A 20,860-nucleotide genomic window follows, 5' to 3' on the forward strand; every position below is an offset into this window, starting at 1 on the left:
GTTCACAAAAGGTGTGGACATGAACAGCTACGTAACAGCCCTACCATTGGATAAACTGCCTTTCTGCAAGCGGTGTTATTGGCCAGCTGATACATCACTCACGTTCTTCTGTCATTATAGGGGGAATTTGCGGAAGTGCGCCCATGCGCGTTTGATAAAGATGTTGCACAATCCCAGTAGTTAATTTAGATTTCACAGTGGCCTTGCAGTTTTACACACGCATGAATATAGCTTTATAGCCACTCATATCCTAAACACAAGTGCACAATCATGTCTGTTAAGAGAGCCGCAGTTATACGACTGGCTGCACGTTATGATATAAGTTTCCACTTTAAAACATAAACATATGTCCATATGGAGGTATGCCATGCAGGGTTCAGACCCTGTGAAAATACCACTATTGGAGCAGACTAATATAATAATCAGTTACATATCGTCATCTGGGGTAACTAAGCAACGTTCGCTAACTTCAACTGTCTGCTAAACTGTGCGTCTGTCCCGCACGGCATGGTTACGGCTATCGAACCAAGTTGGGCGGGGTTGCTGGTAAATGCTTAGAATAGGGAACAGACTCGTGCTGCAGCCTGCCTAAAATAATTTGGTAATCTAGGTTAACTAACTTCAATGTGAGCAACTATTCCCTCCACTGTCTAATACCGGCTACACACTTGCATTGTGTGGACTCAAAAAGTCCTCTTAGTGAATAGAAACATAAAATATAGCCTTTTTCTTCACATTGCTCAGCCCATCCCAGTCCAGCCATAAACCGTTATCAGGTAGGCTAAGGCATGTCTTGTTTATAGAAACCATGTGATTACACCAGGACAAGAGACATGCTTGTTCAAGATTTAAAAAAAGTTGGTGAAAAATAACACACACGCCCTTATTCTCCTCTCGCGGTCCTTCCTACAACCTCCCTCATTTCTGGGCCGACAGTTTCCTTCTTATGTTTACATCTCCCACCAACATATCACCCCACCAAGCTAGTTAGCTCATCACTCAGGTCTCCGACCAGCACAGCATCACATCACCTGGTTGTACTGAAAATTGACCCACAGATTGAGTCACTGCAGGCAGGGATGGATTAACCAACGGACCTAGTAGCTATGGTTACAACTAACAAATATTTTTGGAATATAAACGTTGTTTATTTTGTTGATTACTCGAGTACTTTTGCGTTTTAAAACAACAATATAAATATTATTCCTGTCAAAAAATAAATAACTGTTTTGCCAAATTGTTATTCTATTTTTGGGCGGTGAGGGGGGGGGGGGGGGGGGGGGGAGGGGGCGTGACACAATCAGGCAGAGGGGCCCGTGCTTTCTTAATCCGTCCATGGCCACAGGTAAAACATTGACCGTTATAGAATAACCTTTCTGCCACAGCCTTATTTTCAAACCATCCCGATTCACGCAGCTCTGGAGGGATTAGTGTCGGCGATGAACAGAACGGGATATTCGAATACTTAATGGATTTAAATCCTTGTCCTGTCTGCATTGTTCTAGCCCCACAGAGCCAGAAGTGTGCAAGCTCTATGTAGAGGCCTTTATCTATTACGAGTATACATATTACACACAGAACCTCTTTTTGCCAGAATCCGTGGTGCTAGCGCCCCCTTACAGCCCGTTACAGGAGCACAAAAGAGTACAGTAGAGAATAGTAGAGTCCCCTTGTCTTTGGCTGTGCTGTTCAGGAGGTGGTGAGGGGACGTCCTGCTGTGAAGGAACTAATCGAGTGGCCCAGCCTGTTCAGTCACTATCAGAGAACACACACACTCACATGCATGTTTGCATTTACAACGACACGCACTCCTTAAACACACTTCTCTCATACGTTCAGGGACTGAGTGGAATAAAGCACAGCTCATTTCAGGTGAACAGATCGCGAATCAGACACTTGAAGAATTCCTGTGACGGTTTTCTCATGAATGTAATTTATTTTGATTTAATGAATCAAATAAGCAAGGCACAAAGCAGTCTTCAAATATGTCTGGTGATTGGCATTTCATAATATTTAAATATTATGATTCATAATATTTAACATGTTCCTTAAAGTGACATAATATCTCAAGTCTCAACAGATGCATAACAAAACTGATATGGTCCTGGCCAGAGTAACAATCCATTATTCAGCTATATATAATTCATGAAATAAAATGTAAATAAAAATATATGAAAGCATCTGGAATAATGAACAAACTATTTTGGAATTGTAAAAATTATTTTCACAATGATAGAACTGACCACAACCGAGACCATGGCACAAATATAATTTGTTATCAACAGCAACATGTTTCTCATCTACATACATGCAAGCTCGTTTTTAAAGATGCAATAACAAATACCCAATTTAATGGAGAAGTTATATATAAAGAGATATGATAGATCCCATATTCAATAAGAAATAAAATTCCCTTTACAGAGTAAACAGATACCAAGTAATTGTGTCCTAGCCATGTCTCCTGTCCAGGTGTGCTGGGAGAACGTCATGCTCTGTCAGTCTTGGCTACTACTTCTTGTTTGTAAACCTAGTTGCTACCATGAAAGTAACACAGCAATGGTAGACTAAACACACTCTCTGGACCCAAATCAATGTTGGCACTTAACAAAAATATACGGGTTAAAACCAAACATACATTTGACACTTCTAAACTCTTCTTTAAGTAAAAAGAAAAACATAATTGAATATTATGATTATTAACTAGCAACAACCTAATTGTTAAAACATTCTCTAATACCCCATGATTCTATGGCAACTTCAGAACTACTTGTATATATTGCATATATTGTATATATTTTTGGTCTTTGGTACAGATTATCAGAAATCCTATGGCATTTCAATACATCTATCTATTTTCTATTCATTGAATCGTTTTTAATACACTCCTAATGTTTGAAATTGAAAAAGGTATTGAACTCTTTTCCCATTGCAGCACATGCATAATCTATCGCAGCGTGTATTCCAACAAACACATTTGCCGTGCCTTGTTGAGTCACATGTCTCCAGCATCAGACAGGAAGTGCAAAGTGATTATAGTATAAAATCATCAACTATCATGCAGCATTTAAGGCTTTTTAGTTTGCATAGAAGTTGGTTTGCAGCTAAAGCATTAGGCAGCAGACAGTTAAGCTAGTAATATTAACAGCTAGCTAGGAAGGTGCTAGGCCTAAGCTCATTTGGTTCTGAGGGAGAAAAGTGAGGAACACGTGACACATAGGGTGTGTATGGTAACATTCTAGATAAAACTCATATAAAAAGATTAATAACATTTGTCAGAAGACCCGTCTCCTCCTTGCTAGCATGATAGACATCACATGTACTATAAATGAATATCTAGACAGGAGAGGAATACTTAAAAGGGGGATTACATGTAGAACAGTGGTCTTCAAGGCACTGTTAGATCACAGTTGGAGATGATTCCGAGGTTGAATATATCAAGGTTTGGACAAAGTCAATTGATTACCCATGAGCCATGAGAATATATTCATTATGGATATGGGACAGACATGGCACAAGTTTGTGGTGACTGAAACAAGATTGGCAAGAAAAGCCAAACATTGGCTTCTGAAAGTATTTCGTGTACTTTCTTGGTCATCATTATGTAGAATTTCACTGGACGTAAGGACTTTATGTAATGAATTGTGTAACTTTGTTTTTTGGGGAGAGATTTAGCTACTAGTAGGTTCTGTTGCTAAACTTCCACATTGTAATGAGTGTTGTCTAAACCTCTATATAGTCAACCATGGATTATTCCAGAAAGTGGTTCCACAGTCTGATCAAGTGACAGCATAGACCTCTGGCGCCCCCTGTGGTAAAGAGATGCAGTGGCAAAGAGATGTGTCTCCAGAGGTAGATCTATGGCCCGGAGGGGGGTCTATGCTTTAGCACCAGGAAGGTTGATAGGGTCAAGCTTCCTCATCTTGAAATAAGACACCAGCTGATTGGGTACCTCAGCCAGAACACTCTGGGCCAGAGCCTCTTTAGGTGCCTTGGGAGGGAAAACAAAGAGAGAAAACAAAGAGTGTTGAGAGGACATGTTACAGTGTAGGAACCTCATGCTACTAAGATAGACTGGTGTGTTCTGGTCAGGATATGCTAGTCTACAACACTGACCAGAAGACTCAGGTACTGTACTGCAACATGCTGCTGTTACCAACAGCTTCAGTCCTGTTCTATATTAATATGTTGCGACCAGGTAATTCAGGTACGATCCTACAAGTATTATTAAATTCAATACGCTTCATTGGCATGAATGTTCAGGTGTAACAACATAAGTGTAATGATGTACTATCCTACAGGTACTATGGTACTATCCTACAGGTACTATGGTACTATCCTACAGGTACTATGGTACTATCCTACAGGTACTATGGTACTATCCTACAGGTACTATGGTACTATCCTACACAGTACCAGTCCTAGCACATATGGCGCCCTAGGCTCCCCCCCCCTCCCCCCGGGAGCTCAAATTGGGGTGCAGCCCCCCCCCCCCCAACCACAACGCGGACATGGACATATGACGTGGCACGGTTGGCACCCTTTGCTGGTAGTGCGGGAGGGTTCATCAATGGATACCGCCTCCTTCTTCATGCTGCCCTAAGCGGCTGCCTATGTCGGCCCTGATCCTACAGGTACTTGTCTGTGAAAGCGATCAGAGGGTTCCAGAGACGTACATTGCTGAACTGCCTGAAGGGGACAAACTGGACGATGTCTCTGGCCACTGGCTCCCCGCTCAGGGACTTGAGGACGCCATCGTCTCCATCCAGCATCTCCATGGCCTGGGAACCAGACAACCAACAAGTGAGTGTTTATATGAATGAATTAATGAATTAATTAATGCATTTGTGAATCAAAAGTCATGTTAGATGGAATATGTAGACAGTCTCATAAAATAATATACCATATTATATAAAGGTTACGCATTATAAGTGAATGGCAAATTATATAAATGTCTTTAGCTCCAGTAGGTGATCATCACTCGCACCTTGAAGTCGGCCTCGCCCACTCCGATGATGATGATTGACATGGGGAGGCGGGACGCAGCTACAATGGCGTCCCGTGTCTGGTCCAGGTCTGTGATCTCTCCATCAGTCAGGATCAGCAGTACAAAGTATTGCTAAGAAAGAGCAAAACGAGGAAGAAGAGAGAAAAAGACACGAGTCACTGACAGATATAATACGACGAGTTAAACGTGTTTAACACAGCAGTGTGTCTGCCTTTGTGTATTGTAACTTTCTGTGTGTGTGTGTTTGCATATATGTGTGTGTGTGTGTGTGTGTGTGTGTGTGTGTGTGTGTAAGCTTACAGATGCGTTGTTCTGTTGTGTTCCCCCAACAGCGAGACGGGCGACATGGTTGATGATGGGAGAGAAGTTGGTGGGACCGTGCAGTTTGACTTGGGGTAAAGCTAAACGGTAAGCCTCTATGATGCCCTGGACACCTACACACACACAGAAAACAGCAGTGTAGTTGAAGACTCAGTACTGTATCTGTGCAGCTTGCCAGGGCTTACATCAGCCAGGGTGTTTGTGCTGCTGGACTAGGAGCTCTAGGGGCTGGGGTCAGGGTCAGGTGGTGTATACCTTGGCAGTAGGGGTTACTGGGGTTGAAGTTCAGTGCAAACTCATGGGAGACCTGCCAGTCTGGAGGAACCTTGGCTCCGAAGCCAAAAGCCGGGAAGAGTTTATCACTGAGGAGGAGATGAGAGGAGGGCAGAAGGATCAGGGCGTAAGTATAGTGTTTAAGTTTGAAGGATTTAGTGTGTCGTGTTTAGGGTGTAATGTATAGAGGCCTCACAATCCTGGTCCTTGGGAGACCCTTCCCTGCATGTTTTCTATGTATCCCTGCTTTAACACACCTGATTTAAATTAATGGGTCGTTATCAGGCTTCTGAAGAGCTTGATAATGACTTATGAATTTGAATCAGGTGTTCACGTAGAATGTAGGGTGTAAAATATGAGGTGTAGAATGTGGGGTGTAGAATGTGGGGTGTAGAATGTAGGGTGTAGAATGTGAGGTGTAGAATGTGAGGTGTAGAATGTGAGGTGTAGAATGTGAGGTGTAGAATATAAGGTGTAGTATATAGGGTGCAGAATGTGGGGTGTAGAATGTGGGGTGTAGAATATGGGGTGTAGAATGTAGGGTGTAGAATGTGAGGTGTAGAATGTATGGTGTAGAATATAAGGTGTAGAATATAGGGTGCAGAATGTGGGGTGTAGAATGTGGGGTGCAGAATGTGGGGTGTAGAATGTGGGGTGTAGAATATAAGGTTCTTACGTATCGTAGTCCTGCACCACCTGACCCACAGACCAGGTGGCCAGCAGATACTGGTTCTGCCCGTCGGGGCTCAGGTAATGCAGAGAGCTGGGGGAACGAGGGTCTCCGTTGGACCCCGTGAAGTCTATTCCCACCTGGACACAAGGACAGCATAACACTTCAGGACCGTGGAATGTTTAGAATATTCAGTAGAACATTCAGAACAATAGAATCCGAAAAGATACGGATATGGGAATTTAATCACAGCTCATTCATCATTAGGGCATACAAGATGTGAGCTTTATATGGTCAAATACTGGCCAGACCATGTTTTTACTTTAACTGTGCTCTGTGGATGATAATAACTTCCTGTGGTGTTATGTCCTTATATGGTCTGCATGTCCTTTATCAGGTGTAGTCCAGTAAGAAGATGAGTTATTCATCCAGGAAATGTGGATTTCATGTCTGGTTATTATGTCCAACTACGATGAGAGACTCAGGTGAGCTATCCCCACCCTCATCATCATCACCATGCTGGGGAGGGAGAGTGGCGTACCGTGAAGTTGATCTGGCAACCTCCCATCACATAGTCCAGGAACGAGTACTGAGCTGCCAGCTGCAGGGAGAACACACCCACCGGTTACCATGGGCACGGACACATCCACTTGTTACCATAGACACATATATTCACAGGGTCCCATGATGGACAGCCACATGCTACCAGGACAGGGTTGCTGTTGAGTTATGGGAACTGTAGTCCTACTCAACTCAACATCTGTGGAAATATCAATATTATAGACCTACCTGGCAGGACTTGATAATGACCACTCCAGAGTTCTTATAACTCTTCTTCTTCTTCTGTTTCTCAGGGTGGATACAGTCAAACTCCACCTGGGGGCACAGCGCATACTAGTGGTCAAACAATGATACCTGATCACATCGTAATCATCAGATCCTCTACACTGTAAAGCACACATCAATATATTTCAGAAACTAAAGCATATCATACTGACATAAATATTGAAGTCAGAGGGACCAAGAACAAAAATCCAACATAAAGGAAAAGTTACAACCCACTGTAGACAGATACACTGTTTCTAAAAGCCTTATTGCGGATTAAATATACAGAGTAGAGGATAGAGAAGGAGGATAGACAAGAGTGTTGAAGAATACTACAGAGAGAAAGAAGATTGGAGTGAAGAATACTACAGAGAGAGAGAGAAGGATGGAGTGAAAAATACTACAGAGAGAGCAGGATTGAGTGAAGAATACTACAGAGAGAGCAGGATGGAGTGAACACTGATGTACTGTAGATAGAAAGGAAAAGCATGGTCTCACCGGTGAACCATGGGCAGCTTTCTGCAGCTGTGCAACACTAGTTTGGAAAACACCAATGAGGTCATGTGAGCCATCGTTATCATAGTCAGAGCAGTGAACCTAGAGGAGAGGAGGAGAGCAGAGGTGAGAAAAAGAAGGAGGGGGGGTGCGAGAGAGGGGCTCACCGCTCTGTCTTTGCCCTCCAATAGCTTGGCAGCCGTACAAGTGAACTGGCCAATCATGTCAGAGCTGGTGTCCTCGTCCTTATCGTAACACACAACCTGCCAGTAATACACATGCCAACACACACACACAGATCAGGACTGATAGTCTATCCATTAGGACAGGCTTTGGAAACATAGCTTTACAGTGAAACAAACCTGAAGGGAATCAACACAAAGAAAAAGCTTTTCCTTTCAGACAATACAACTATGGGGTCCTATTGGGCATGCTAGGCCCTGCGTGGGTGTAAATCAAATAAAATGTTATATAGCGCATTTCATACCAGAAAGCAACACAATGAGGGGAAAGGGGGGGAATACAAACACGTTTGTTAAACACTAATTTTCCAGAGCATGTGAGCATTTCTTTAGTGTGTGTGTGTGTGTGTGTGAGTTAGTGTCATGGTCCTTTCCTCCAGATGGCAGTCACCTTAATGCTCTTCTCCAAGTCACAGCTGCAGAAGGTTTGCAGGGGCACGGTGAAGGTCTTCCAGGATGGGTTCAGGTTGTTCTTCACCACCTGACAGAGGAACACACAATGGTCTTCCATGTTCCACATACGAGAACATTTCTTTACAAGTGTGTCTTGTGTGGAGCGCATCAGTGTTGCCAATGTGTTTGTGAGGTACCTTTGGCGTGTGTCGAACGTTGCGTGTGTAGCTGTTTAGTGTAGTGCGTTGAGTGTGTGTGTGTGTTGTGTTGGTGTGTGTGTGTTGTGTTGTTTACCTCTGTTCTGTGCACCAGCTGCCACTGGCCATCGTCTCCCTGCTTGAAGAACTCAAGAAATGGGTCTGATTTCCCAAAAAAATCCTGCGACACACACACACACTTCTGTAAGTGCCGAGTCGAAATGACAAAAGGTTTCATCAAATCCCTACTGTCCTTCATCTCTCCCTACCTTCTTATCCAGGCTTTTAGCTGCCGCCTCCAGAACTATGGATCTGTTGTCTTTAATCTCCTCTGCTGTGATCTGGAACACACGACACACACACACACACAATCAGAAGATTTCCATAACGGACACAAATTAGAGTTATTTACATAGAATAGTATGCATGCCAAAATGTAAATGTTAAGCCAGTTCATGGTGACCACAAGTGACACACACATAGTTTCACTCACAGTGATGGTTCCTTTGCCAGCAGGCTTGCCCTTCTTCAGTTGTAACGGTCTGGTGAGCTTCTTGCTGGAGACAATCTTGGGACACACACACACACACACACACACACACACACAGGTGTTACCTAAAACAGCCCCCACAGGACTGAACTACAGTGGGTTGTCTACACCAGTGTTTCCCAAACGGCGTGCTGCGGCACCCTGGGGTGCCGTCTGACGAGAGCAGGCGTGCCGTGTAAAATCCTTCAAGAAATTTTCCTTGCAAGGATACGGGAGCGGACGTCAGAGCTTGTTATTACACACGGCCGTTCGATGGCTAACACGCGGTAAGGTTTTGGCACAACTCAATGAACTGAGGGAAGAGTTAAAACCGTTCCTTAATTAGGAGAAGTCAGGATATGCAGAGTTGCCACAACATTTAGAATCTTTTCTAATGGTGCCATTACTGAAAAAGGGTTGGGAAACACTAATCTACACAATTAATTAGTCTAGATTAGAGTGAATAAGGGAAGATAACGGATGGGATCTTTATCTGATTGATGGAATCATCTATCCAGTAGCTAGAGTGGTTAAAGGACATTATCACGATACTCAAGGGATTTTCACTGAACGTCAATGACAACATCACTTGGACTCTTTCTAGGAATTTCAACAGAATGAAAGTTCCTGAAAAACATTCCCACAACTAGCATCAGCCTGTTGTAGCTGACTGACTGGGTTAGTAGTAAGATCATTTTGATGACCATACAAACGGTCCAAGCTGTGATGGAGGTATTGATGAATGACACCCACCTGTCCCAGAGTGCACTCAAGCCCTCCCAGGAAGTCGTCATCGGTCAGGTCAACAGACTTGTTATCGATGTCGTAGACACCCAGCTTCAACTTCTGGACCTTCTCAAAGTAGTAGTCCACACGCAGGCGCGTGCTGAAGGAGGGGTCCTGGCAGTTCTTCACGCGTTCTGTACGGTCCAGCTACACATACAAACACACACAGACAGACACGCATCATATCTTCACCCGCTCAATTTCTTCTCCCACGCCCGTCTAGTCCTCATATCTTCTCATGGGTCTACCCAAACGCGCCCGCACACCCACCCTGCTTCATTCTTACCTCTGCCCACTTGTCGTCACCAATGCTCTGCAAAAGCACACACAGCGGATCAGACTTCGAACCAACATCCTTGTCTAGAAGGTTGCTGCACGAGATGGAGAGCTCGATCTTCGACACGCAATCAGTCGCCATCTGAAAAAGACATAGACCTGTTAGACGGGTTAAGAGGGTGAACTTGTAAGTCCCACAAGATCACGGTAAACAAGACGACTTTTCTCGTTTCTTTTTGAGAGATAAAAATACAATGTTTCACAACCACGATGAACTTGGCCACACCACACCCAGTTCATTTAGACAAAAAATGCATCCCAAAAAAATGCATCCGTTTCGTCGAAGCAAACCTACTTTAATACAGTCCTGAATCAAGTGGATTAACCAAAAACAAATATATTCACCATCAAAGGGTAACAATTAAACTCCGATCAAAGCAAGTTACCTTGTTTCACTCAACAACAACGTACAGGATATAAACAGACGCTATGTTGACCCACCACGTCGAACTGAGTACAAGTAAAAGTCACTGAATGGATGATTTGACTTTCGACGTTCACAAAAGGTGTGGCACATGAACAGCTACGTAACAGCCCTGCCATTGGATAAACTGCCTTTCTGCAAGCGGTGTTATTGGCCAGCTGATACATCACTCACGTTCTTCTGTCATTATAGGGGGAATTTGCGGAAGTGCGCCCATGCTCGTTTAATAAAGATGTTACAGAATCCCAGCAGTTAATTTAGATTTCACAGTGGCCTTGCAGTTTTACACACGCATGAATATTGTTTTATAGCCAGTCATATCCTAAACACAAGTGCACAATCAAGTCTGTTAAGAGAGCCGCAGTAATACGACTGGCTGCACGTTATGACGTAAGTTTCCACTTTGGAACATAAACATGGAGGTATGCAAAGTTAATACAAAACGGTGTTCGGCCCCTGTGAAAAACCACTAATGGAGCAGACTAATCAGTTACATATTGTTATCAGGGGTAACTATGCAACGTTCGCTAACCCCAACTGTCTGCCAATGCTGTGCTTCTTTCCCCCACAGCCTGGTTGCGGCTATGGAACTAAGTTGGGCGGGGTTGTTATTGGTTTGAATAGGCAACCGACTCGTGCTGCTGCCTGCCTAAAATAATTTGTTAATCTAGGGTGACTAACTTCAATGTGAATGTCCTTTGAATTCCATCCACTGTCTCGCATATAGAGAAATACCGACTACACACTCGCATTCTGTGGACTATATGAATAGTCCTCTTCTCAGTGAATAGAAACATTAAATTTAGGCCATTGCTCAGCTCAGTCCATCCCAGCCTAGCCATAAACCGTTAGCAGGTAAGGCATGTATTGTTTATAGAGACCATGTGATTACACCAGGACAAGAGACATGCTTATTCAAGATAAAACAAAGTTGGTGAAAAAGAACAAACGCCCATATTCTCCTCTCGCGGTCCTTCCTACAACCTCCCTCATTTCTGGGCCGACAGCTCCCTTCTTATGTTTACATCTCCCACCAACATATCACCCCACCAAGCTAGTTAGCTCATCACTCAGGTCTCCGACCAGCACAGCTTCACATCACCTGGTTATACCGAAAATTGACCCACAGATTGAGGCACTGACCGCAGGTAAAACTTTGACCGTTAAAGAATAACCTTTTTGCCACAGCCTTATTTTCAAACCATCCCAATTCACACAGTTATGGACGGATGAGTGTCGGCGAAGAACAGAACGGGATACTCGAATACTTCATGGATATAAATCCTTGTCCTGTCTGCATTGTTCTAGCCTCACAGAGCCAGAAGTGTGCAAGCTCTATGTAGAGGCCTTTATCAATTACAAGTATCCATATTACACACAGAACCTCTTTTTGCCAGAATCCATGGTGCCAGCGCCCCCTACAGCCCGTTACAGGTATTTCCAGAAATGTACCTACCTCGTTCACAGCATAGCACGGCGGCAGTAGCAGCAGGATCTAGTGTCTAGGAACTAGGTTCTAGGTAGGAACTCAGTCCTCACAGTCCACATCCAACATGTGCTTTATAACCAGCAGCAAACGAGCAAGCAGTGAGGTCACATGATCAGGATCGTAAGGGTAGCAACGTGTTTTTTGCATAAACGCGCACAAACACACACCTCCCAGCCCTCTCATTCTTTCTTTAAATCATTACTTGACTGTAACACACACACACACACACATGCTAACAACTAGCACAACACTGTGTTTAAATAATGTATTATTCTCTGCCTGACTTTAACAACCTAAGAACTGAACATTCATAACCTCTATTAGTTTACATTTACTCATGGCTGTGCTGTTGCAAGACCTCTCCCCAGGGCTGAGGGCAGAACCAGAGGGACAAACAGACACATACACAAGGACACAAACAGACCAGCTACAGTATGTCCATCCTGGATTATAGAAGGATATATCTGTCCAGGTATGGATTTATACGGAGTTTTAAAGAGGTATCTGGACCACTCTGTAGGCTTAGAAAGCCTTGTAGTAAAAACACTGAAATGTATATCCTTCAACTTATTCCACACACACACACACACACACACACAAAAAGAATGTGTTTACCAGCTGTCAGATTCATGACTAGACATGCGCTGCACAGACTACACTGCTGTAGTCAGGTACCTCTGATTTTAATGTGTTTCATTGAATGGATTATGGCTCTTTTGAACTCTGACCTGTTATCCAGAGATCGTCATTCGCTCCTGATCGCTGCAGGTGTACATGCATACAACAATGACTCTCACACACGCTCATTTGGTCTCATCGGTTTGCAGCCTTCAAACATCAGTTTGACATTGTCCTGGTTAATCCATTTCATCTCTGAATGCAGCATCAGTAGGCAAAGATGCATCCCTGGACAGGAACTGAAAACTTCTGTTGTAACAAAGAAACATACACCCAGCGGTGCGTTACCATAGCAGCACGGGACCGGGGTATGTGTCAGCATCACAACACTTTTAGCTGTGCATTGCCACGACAACACCCAGCTGTGCATTACCATAGCATCACACCACTGTAGGTCCCCAACTCTTTAAGCTTTGAGTTACCATGGCAATGCACTGCTTTCTGTAACCATAGCAACACAGGCTGTGTGTAACCCTACTACCTGGTGAAACTCTGCCAAAACATAACTTTATTGTTCCCAATGATTTTAGCAAGCAGTGAGCAGAGAATTAACATAAAATACCTGTGATATCAGGAATGCCATTTTATTGACAAAAGTGTAGGACAGGAGGCTATATACACACACCCAATGAGTTCATTTGCTGCCACGTCGAATTAATGAAACTTAACAGTTGTTCTGATGAGATGACACTACAACGCTACACAAATCTACATCTGGGAAACAGCAGCTTATAGGTTCAAAGAAAACTGAGGCAGAGAGCTTTCATGGGTCAGGCTGCAATAACTCTGAAGATTAAAAAAATTCAGTCATATCTAACATTGAAGAAACAAACACTACAGTTTCCTTCACACAAGAGAGCAACAACATTGACATTTGCATTTATTGACAGTGGGTGGGAAAACAGCTTTGAGCAAAATTGTGACCTCTGTGGCACCTTGCATGGCAGCAGGTGAAGAGAAAACCCCTTTTATGAAAGTTTCAGAAAGAGGAGAGGAAGAGCTAAAGTTCAACCTACAGCAGACACAGGTTAGGGTTAGGAGTCAACATCATCATTATGAGAAACTCATCTCACATGCCTCAAGAATAGGATGGAGTAAGCACCACCCCTCCGTTATCTCCACCCACACTCCTCCATCCAGACCTGTGTCTGTCATCAAGTCTGTTTGAGAGAAACACTCATATCACATGTTTCACCTCTGGACATGATTGGATTCCAGCTCCTACATCATCACCATGTCATGGCCAGCTGATAACCAACAGGGAATCCACACAGACCGCTACAGTAAAGCATCTTCATACATCAAAGTGATGCAGCACTTGTATCTTTTTTTTTTTGTCATTTCATATTTTGCTACTAAATAATTGTACTTTCGTAAAGAATTTCAACAAAGGGTAAAAGGAGAGAGAGATTGTGAGATACCTCAACATTTCAACAAGAGGCTCTTACCACTGGGAGAGAGTCAGTTAGCCTAGACTGATTTTGACCTTGCGGGCGCCTATCGGGCGGTCATTGAGGTCCATGACGGCGGACATGGCCTCGTCGTGGGACTCGAAAGCCACCATCGCCTCCCCAGTGGGCAGGCCCTTTTCACTGAATTGTAGGCAAACAGACCCAGGGAGCACCTGGTATCCGTAGAAGAAGTCCATGATTTCATCAACAGTCACCGTGAACGGCATGTTCTGGATCTTGACGATGGTGGGTCCCCCGCCGCGGGGGTTTCCCGGGCCCGCGGCCCCTTGTCCTCTGAGGGGGTCAGCTCCCGGTCCTCCTCCCCCACCCCGACCCTGTCCTCCTCCTCCCCCTCCACTACCACCCCCTCGCCCCTGGCCTCCATTCTTTCTAGAATTGTTGTCAAATGGCGGCTGGCCAAAACCTGGAGGTCCGCTAGAATTGCCGGGCCGGAACCCTGGAGGTTCCAGAATAGGGCCTGGCATGTGTCCCACCAGGGGAGGGGGCAGGCCTAGACCCACGTCCCCCAGACCTGCTGCCAGGGGGGGCAGTGGAGGGGGCCCTGCTAAGCCATTACCTGGGCCTGGAAACGGGCCTACGAATGGCCCATTGTTTAGGTTCCCTACTGTGTTTCTGAGGAAGTTGAACTCTTCTCCTGTCATGCCGAAGGGGTTCGCTTGGGCCTGAACGTGGGCCTGTGCATGAGCCTGTGCGTGAACCTGAACCTGGGAGCTGCCCTGACCCTGAACCTTCCCCTGCCCCCTCTTGACCTGGGGTGGAGGGTTTCTCTCGATTTCTTTCATCTGCTCGAAGGTGACCAGGTGCACGAAGGCGTCCCTGCCGTTCAGTTTCTGCCGGTGGAGCCGTTCGGCGTTGTGAGCGTCGTCTTCGGAACGGAACTGCACCACAGCCTGGCCCAATCCATTACCGTTCCCGTCCACTAGAACCTTCAGGCTGTCCTCGAACACCCCGACCCCCTCCAGAAACAGGCGTACGTCCTTCTTTGACACATTGTAGGGGATGTTGGATATGTGGCCACAGTTCCTGGCACCTTTGCCCGGGTCGGAGCTGTTCTTCTGTTCACCCTGGGAGCCCTGCATGCGTTTACGGATGGAATCAATCTTCTCAAACATTCCTTTCTTGCTGATGGGATGGACCTGAATGAACCTACTGCCCATGTACTGCATGTGCGACCCAAGGGCTGCCTTGTAGTCCATCTCATTTTTGAATTCAACAAAGCCTTCCCCCGTGGCGCGGCCGGTAGGACCGTAGGCGATATACAGGCTGTCCTCTACGATCTCCAGATTCTTAAAGAAGTCAAATATCTGCTTCTTGTCTGCTTCATAAGGCAGGCCTTTTAGGTAAACACAGAACTCCGGCTTTTGTGGAGAACGGGACCGCCCACGCTCCCCCCGGCCCCCGGGCGAGGCCGACGTCATGCTGCCACGCCGATGTTGGTCCTGGGACTCCTGCTGGTTGTTGTTGGGTTTGGAGTGGGCCGGGCCACCAACGCTTGCCCACTGTCGCTCAGAAGCGGGGCTGATCTCCACAAATCGCTGGCCCATGAGGGCGCCACCGCGTTTTACCGCCTCAAATGTGTCCTGGGGGGAGAAGAACTTGACCAGGGCTCGACCACTGCTGCGGCCCATGTTGTCTCTCAGTAGGCGGATGGAGTCGAGCCCCAGGCCCTGGAACATATCTCGAATGTCCATCTCTGTGGCTGTGAAGGGAAGTCCTTGGAGGTGGGCGTACAGATCATCTGGCCCAAGACCTACAGGTGGCCCACCAAGACCTGCGGCACCCCCTACGGCAGCTTTCATGTGGGCTTGCAGATTGAGGGAGGCCAGGGGGTTCATATGGCCAAGGAACATATGGTTTGGCGTCCCCAAGGGCAGGCCTTGGGTCATGCCACCAGGGGGTGGCACGCCAGGGTTAAAGGGAGGCATGGCTGACATGTGGGCAAGATGGGACATAGGGGGCACAGGTGGCCCCTGGGTGAGGGGGGACACGGTCGGGACAGGGGGGAGGGAGGAAACGGGAGGAGGGACTGGCATGGGAGGGATGGTAGGCATGGGGGGCAGGGAGGGGATGGGAGGGGGGCCAGAGTTGTGGGAGGCCAGAGTGGTGATGGCTGGGCTGCTGTAGTTGTTGCTGAAGCTTGGCGGCATGCTGCCGGAGGAGGATGCATAAGTGGATGGGTTCTTGTTGCCGCCGCTGTCATGACCAGAAGGCGCAGTGGTGGGGGTGGTGGTGTTGCTGAAGCCCCTCCCACTCCCAGCAGTGCTGGCGGGGGGTCCTCCCGGCCGGCTGCCGTTACCGGCGGCGGTCTCACCGCTACCCGTCTCGAAACGGCGACGGCTCAGTTCGATCATGTTGTGCATCTCAGTCTTGCTGCTGAGCAAGAGGGACACCTTGGAGCCCTTGATAGCCCCACCTGTACGCATCATACCTAGCCTGGCATCCTCGTCCGTGGCGAACACCATAAAGGCCTCGCCGTGCTCCCCCCCCACTATGTGAACCCCCCCATCCGGTATGGTGAGGCCGGAGAAGAAGTGCCGTATGTCCATGGTGCCCGCCACGATGGGCAGGCCTTGCAGGCGGATAACCACCGCCATCACCACTACACACCTGTCAGCTGGCCCTGGGCTTTACACACCTGTAGAGAAAGGGTAGGGACCGTCAGACCATGAAGGACGGAATAGAGTGAAAGAGAGAGAGAGACAGAGAGGAGGAGCTACTAGGATAGCAGTGTTTCCCCTGGGTTTACAGCTTTGGGGGAGGGGGGGGGGGTGACCATGTAGAGACAGAAATCACATGCCGTTGTGTAAATAAGAAATAACATAAGGCCACTTAGTTAAAATGAGCAAGCTATAGCCCTATTTTATAGGAAAGGTAACCTTAAATTACTCATTTTGTGATCTGGCACTATATGAAAAAATACATTATTTTTACCAAGTTAACTTGACCTTCCAGGGGGGGGGGGTGTCCATTATAATGGTAGGGGAAACACTGGATAGACTGTTCAAAGAGCAAGGGAAGGAGAAAGAGATGGCTGAAGATGAAAAGAATGACGCAGTGGAGAGATATGGGGGGTGGGGGTGGAGACGGAGGGTGGCAAAATACAAACACAGCAGACAAGAGACCATAAACACGAATATAGCAACCAACTATCTACTTTTAATATGAATTCATAACATCAGTTTGAATCCAGTGCTTGAAATCAGTGTTTCAATACTATGAGTTGTTCTCATTAGTTGAGCTTAAATGTAGACCTGGGCGTTGTCTACAATGAGGGTGTCTATGGGCTGGAGCAGGAAAAAAACACCACAGAACTGTCATGGATACCGAATCAATACCGTCTATGAATCTATCAGGCCTAAACATGTTTATACTTGGAGTACTTGAGTTAGCCATTTCTTGCAATGAAACCAAAAGAACTGTCCCTGAATCCAAACTTTAAGGTTAAGTAAGCCCCCTTCAAAATAGGCCTTTAGGTCAAATGTAATTTGACCGTAGTAACCTGAAGTCTGTTGAAGTGAGTGAGGTCTGAAAAACTGAGTGAGGTCAGCTAGCAAGCAGCAGGTTACAGAGCCTTATCAGGCCCGGTGGACATGACCTGCGATGACCTAGACCTCCCCAGTGGCATCTAACGTTGAGGTGTGTGCGACTAGGTAGGCGGGCCGACTACCACTCTGCGGGCATAGCAACACGCTTACCTTGGGTAACAAGACGTGCTTCGATACACAGTCACACAGCAGGATATCCAAGCCAATCCTGACGCCAAGCAATTATTATCATCAACTCAAGACTGCAACAAAAGAACAGGAGATGGGAGACAGGGACATCAGCGGACAGCAGGCAGATAGAGAGAGAGAGAGCTCCTCACAGAAACACTGGCCTCAGCCCCAGTGTATTACAGTTTGAGGCAGTAGCCTGCAGTAGCTGGGAGAGATACAGGACAGTGTCTACCAGTGCATCAACGGCTGGGGGAAAGGAGTGGGAGAAGGGGGACATCTTGAGTGGCTGCTTTGCCATCAAGCCAAACACAGCCGACGATTCACACACGTCATGCATCTCAAAGGCTATGTGTTGAGACAAAAACATATCATTCGTATTCGTGTTGAAACAAAGCATGTCATCACAGCAAAATCGATCAATACTACAACAGCGGAAAAAGAAGAATCATGCAAGCCACTGAAGGCAACAACCGTGTGCAGTGAAAAACAGGAATGCCCCCACCCCCATCCCCAAACTTTAATCGCATTGTCGTGTTCAAGGGTTTTCAGTTTGTTGGTTGTCTGTGGTGGTTGGAAGACATGGCATACATTCAGAAACACGGGAAGATCGTGAAATGTCAGGTAGAGGTCTTAAATAGGAACTTTCTGGACCAATCATTCTTGACGGTGGATTTCAGTTAAACACAGCATATTGGAATTCTGAGATTAAACAGGGTTAAACTTGATCTAGCCTACAGGATTAAGATTTGTGAATGTGCATTTTCTGCCTGCTCTCCAGCATTAAAACCTTACAAATTCCTTCACCAAACCCATGACAGCAAAGCCATGCTTGGACCTAGGCAACAACATATCCGTTCTATCATTCAGATTTATCCATTCGGGCAATAGAAACCAAGACAATAAAAACAAATGCATGTTATGATAAGCAAACATCCGTGCTAACCCTAGAACAGCATTGGCCAATGAATACAATGCTGAGGATAAAGGAGAACAACAAAAGGCAGAAACTGTACCATCCTCTCACACAAGATATGGGCGATACTGGCACAACTGCCCCTCTCCTTCCCAGCTTGTGGGCTTTGTCAACCACTCCTGCTCACTTCTGAGCATATAACCTGAGCTATAAACTGATTCCCTTCACAGTCAAATGGCACAAATACTTTCTGGTGTTGTGGAATGGGTTTCAGCAGTGCCACAGAACACAGCATCTTCTCTGACCCTCCTCTCTGTTACTCAGGTTAACAGCACCAGAGTCCCAGTTCCAAGGTAAAGTCTCAACACCTCAGCACAGCTATCAACAGGTCACACCTCTGGTGCACAGCTGTGGGAAGGCAACAGATCTGACCAGCTTGGACCAGCTCAACACATTCCAGCTGAAATATGTTCAGCTGAAACATACAAGTGTAGTGAAGTTCAATTTCACAAACATACCATAGGTTCCAAAAGCACAATGTGAATAGCCCTATTTCTCAGCTAAACACAACCAGCACCATGTAAGATTTAGCCAACAGGGACCCAAGTCATACCCTTAATAGCAGTAAAAAAAAAAAAATCAAGCCCTTCGAAAGCAAGACTTAACTGTTTAAGCAGCAGCAGCGAAGCCCAAAAAGCATCACTTAACTAGTCTGATCCATAGACACACACAGAAGTCCACATTCGCAATAGTAGCAACACTAGTCAACCTTAACCAGAGCATCCAACGGCACAATACCTTCAGACTTCCACAAGGGATTCCATCACAATTAATTTAACCAGTTTTTCTTTGCAGAGCAATGGTTTCCTATTGCATTTAAGAAGGAAAGTCAGTTTACAAAAACACGTCTGTACAGTAGGACACTTCAGTGTTCAATACGTGATCTTTCGTTTAGGCTATCTCAGCTGGCCATAATAATTTCCAACATCTATAGGCCTACTTTATCCCAAAAAAACTGTATAAAACAGCTGCAGTGGATTCGGTTTATCACAACACTGGAAACATCACAAGACAGGGCAGTGAAACCTGTTTGGAACTGCAGGAAATACGCCATCTAGGCTCTCAGCTTTAACACAACAAAGCCGCAGTGCAGGGAAGAGTTGAGAAAAACACGCACCTGATGTTCTCGATAAAATGTGAAGGTTTATGGACACCCCACCAACTGCACCAATAGTTTCCTAACCTAATAGATTGGTAGTACACATGAAGCCAAGGGACAAAATGGCGCTGAGACTTTCACAATGAAAACGGCTCTACCCAGCAGGATGAGCGACAGCTAACTAGCTAGCTAGCTCTGAGTGAACCTTCCTACATAGTCAGCAATATTTCAAACCACAATTTTAAACTCCAGCAAGCAGATACAACTACACTACTACCTGCAATACAAAAACCTGCAATATTATCATAGGTACCGTTTTGATCGATAGCTACAAGCAATGCCACCAACTTATATGCTACCGTTTACTTGCTAGCTCAAGACAAAATAGCCCATCCATCCAACCACCAAAACAAGCTGCCCTGGCTATCCAGCAACTCAAGCTAGCTAGCTCTAGCTAACTTGCACATAGAACATCTACATGAATCTGCTTCTCTTTGCATGTGTAAACTGCTGTGCTGTTTTGTGGTCCTTACCGAAATATCTGTCAATTAACAGATCTTATTTAAATAACTGAGACGCTCTCGTACGTCCTCTCCACCCCGTGTTCTTCTCGCTTGTGCACGAAATGTCGGTAGAGCGAGGCAGGGGAGCCAGTGACGCAGAAGTTAGTGCGTGCTGTTCGTTCACTGTACAAGCGCACTCTGCTGGAGTGAAATGGAAACGTGATTTCAAAGAGAGTGCCGACCGTTTTATTTCCTTAGGTAGAAGGTCAAATACTTTGTAATACATCAGCCGGTTTATTTTATTTTATCAATTGATGTACTTTATGACAGTTTCAGTTCGTGGAACTAACAGTTGTCTGAGTTCACTAAGCTTATATCAAACGCTACCTTAGAATTAGGGTTCTATCTGACATTATTGTTATATACATGATTAT

General features: G+C 45.7%; 2 protein-coding genes across 7 annotated transcripts; both read right to left on the bottom strand.

Moving 5' to 3' along the window:
- Positions 1 to 1,910: 1,910 nt before the first annotated feature.
- LOC146272452 (copine-3-like) lies at positions 1,911 to 20,579 on the bottom strand. 5 transcript variants are annotated; one of them, XM_084706279.1, is made up of 16 exons: positions 20,457 to 20,579; positions 10,023 to 10,154; positions 9,704 to 9,883; positions 8,915 to 8,989; positions 8,691 to 8,762; positions 8,519 to 8,602; positions 8,223 to 8,312; positions 7,593 to 7,691; positions 7,059 to 7,145; positions 6,811 to 6,870; positions 6,276 to 6,409; positions 5,582 to 5,688; positions 5,306 to 5,439; positions 4,985 to 5,116; positions 4,674 to 4,778; positions 1,911 to 3,988 (listed from the first exon to the last, which is right to left on the bottom strand). In XM_084706279.1, the coding sequence occupies exons 2-16, from the start codon at positions 10,152 to 10,154 to the stop codon at positions 3,875 to 3,877; spliced, it is 1,605 nt and encodes a 534-aa protein (XP_084562405.1). In that variant the 5' UTR covers positions 20,457 to 20,579; the 3' UTR covers positions 1,911 to 3,874. The 5 variants fall into 5 exon arrangements, with proteins under 5 accessions (XP_084562405.1, XP_084562406.1, XP_084562403.1 ...); XM_084706280.1 differs by lacking the exon at positions 20,457 to 20,579 and adding an exon at positions 19,942 to 20,150; XM_084706277.1 differs by lacking the exon at positions 20,457 to 20,579 and adding an exon at positions 17,831 to 17,916.
- On the bottom strand, positions 13,232 to 20,578 carry rbm12 (RNA binding motif protein 12). Of its 2 annotated transcripts, XM_084706273.1 has the most exons (3): positions 20,457 to 20,499; positions 17,831 to 17,922; positions 13,232 to 16,770 (listed from the first exon to the last, which is right to left on the bottom strand). In XM_084706273.1, exon 3 carries the CDS (start codon positions 16,727 to 16,729, stop codon positions 14,129 to 14,131), a length of 2,601 nt encoding a protein of 866 aa, XP_084562399.1. In that variant the 5' UTR covers positions 16,730 to 16,770; positions 17,831 to 17,922; positions 20,457 to 20,499; the 3' UTR covers positions 13,232 to 14,128. The 2 variants fall into 2 exon arrangements, with proteins under 2 accessions (XP_084562399.1, XP_084562401.1); XM_084706275.1 differs by lacking the exon at positions 17,831 to 17,922 and having other exon boundaries at positions 20,457 to 20,578.
- Positions 20,580 to 20,860: the final 281 nt, after the last annotated feature.

Source organism: Hypomesus nipponensis, chromosome 9 (assembly GCF_054491055.1).
Source record: "Hypomesus nipponensis isolate SF chromosome 9, ASM5449105v1, whole genome shotgun sequence".
Classification (NCBI taxonomy): Eukaryota; Metazoa; Chordata; class Actinopteri; order Osmeriformes; family Osmeridae; genus Hypomesus; species Hypomesus nipponensis.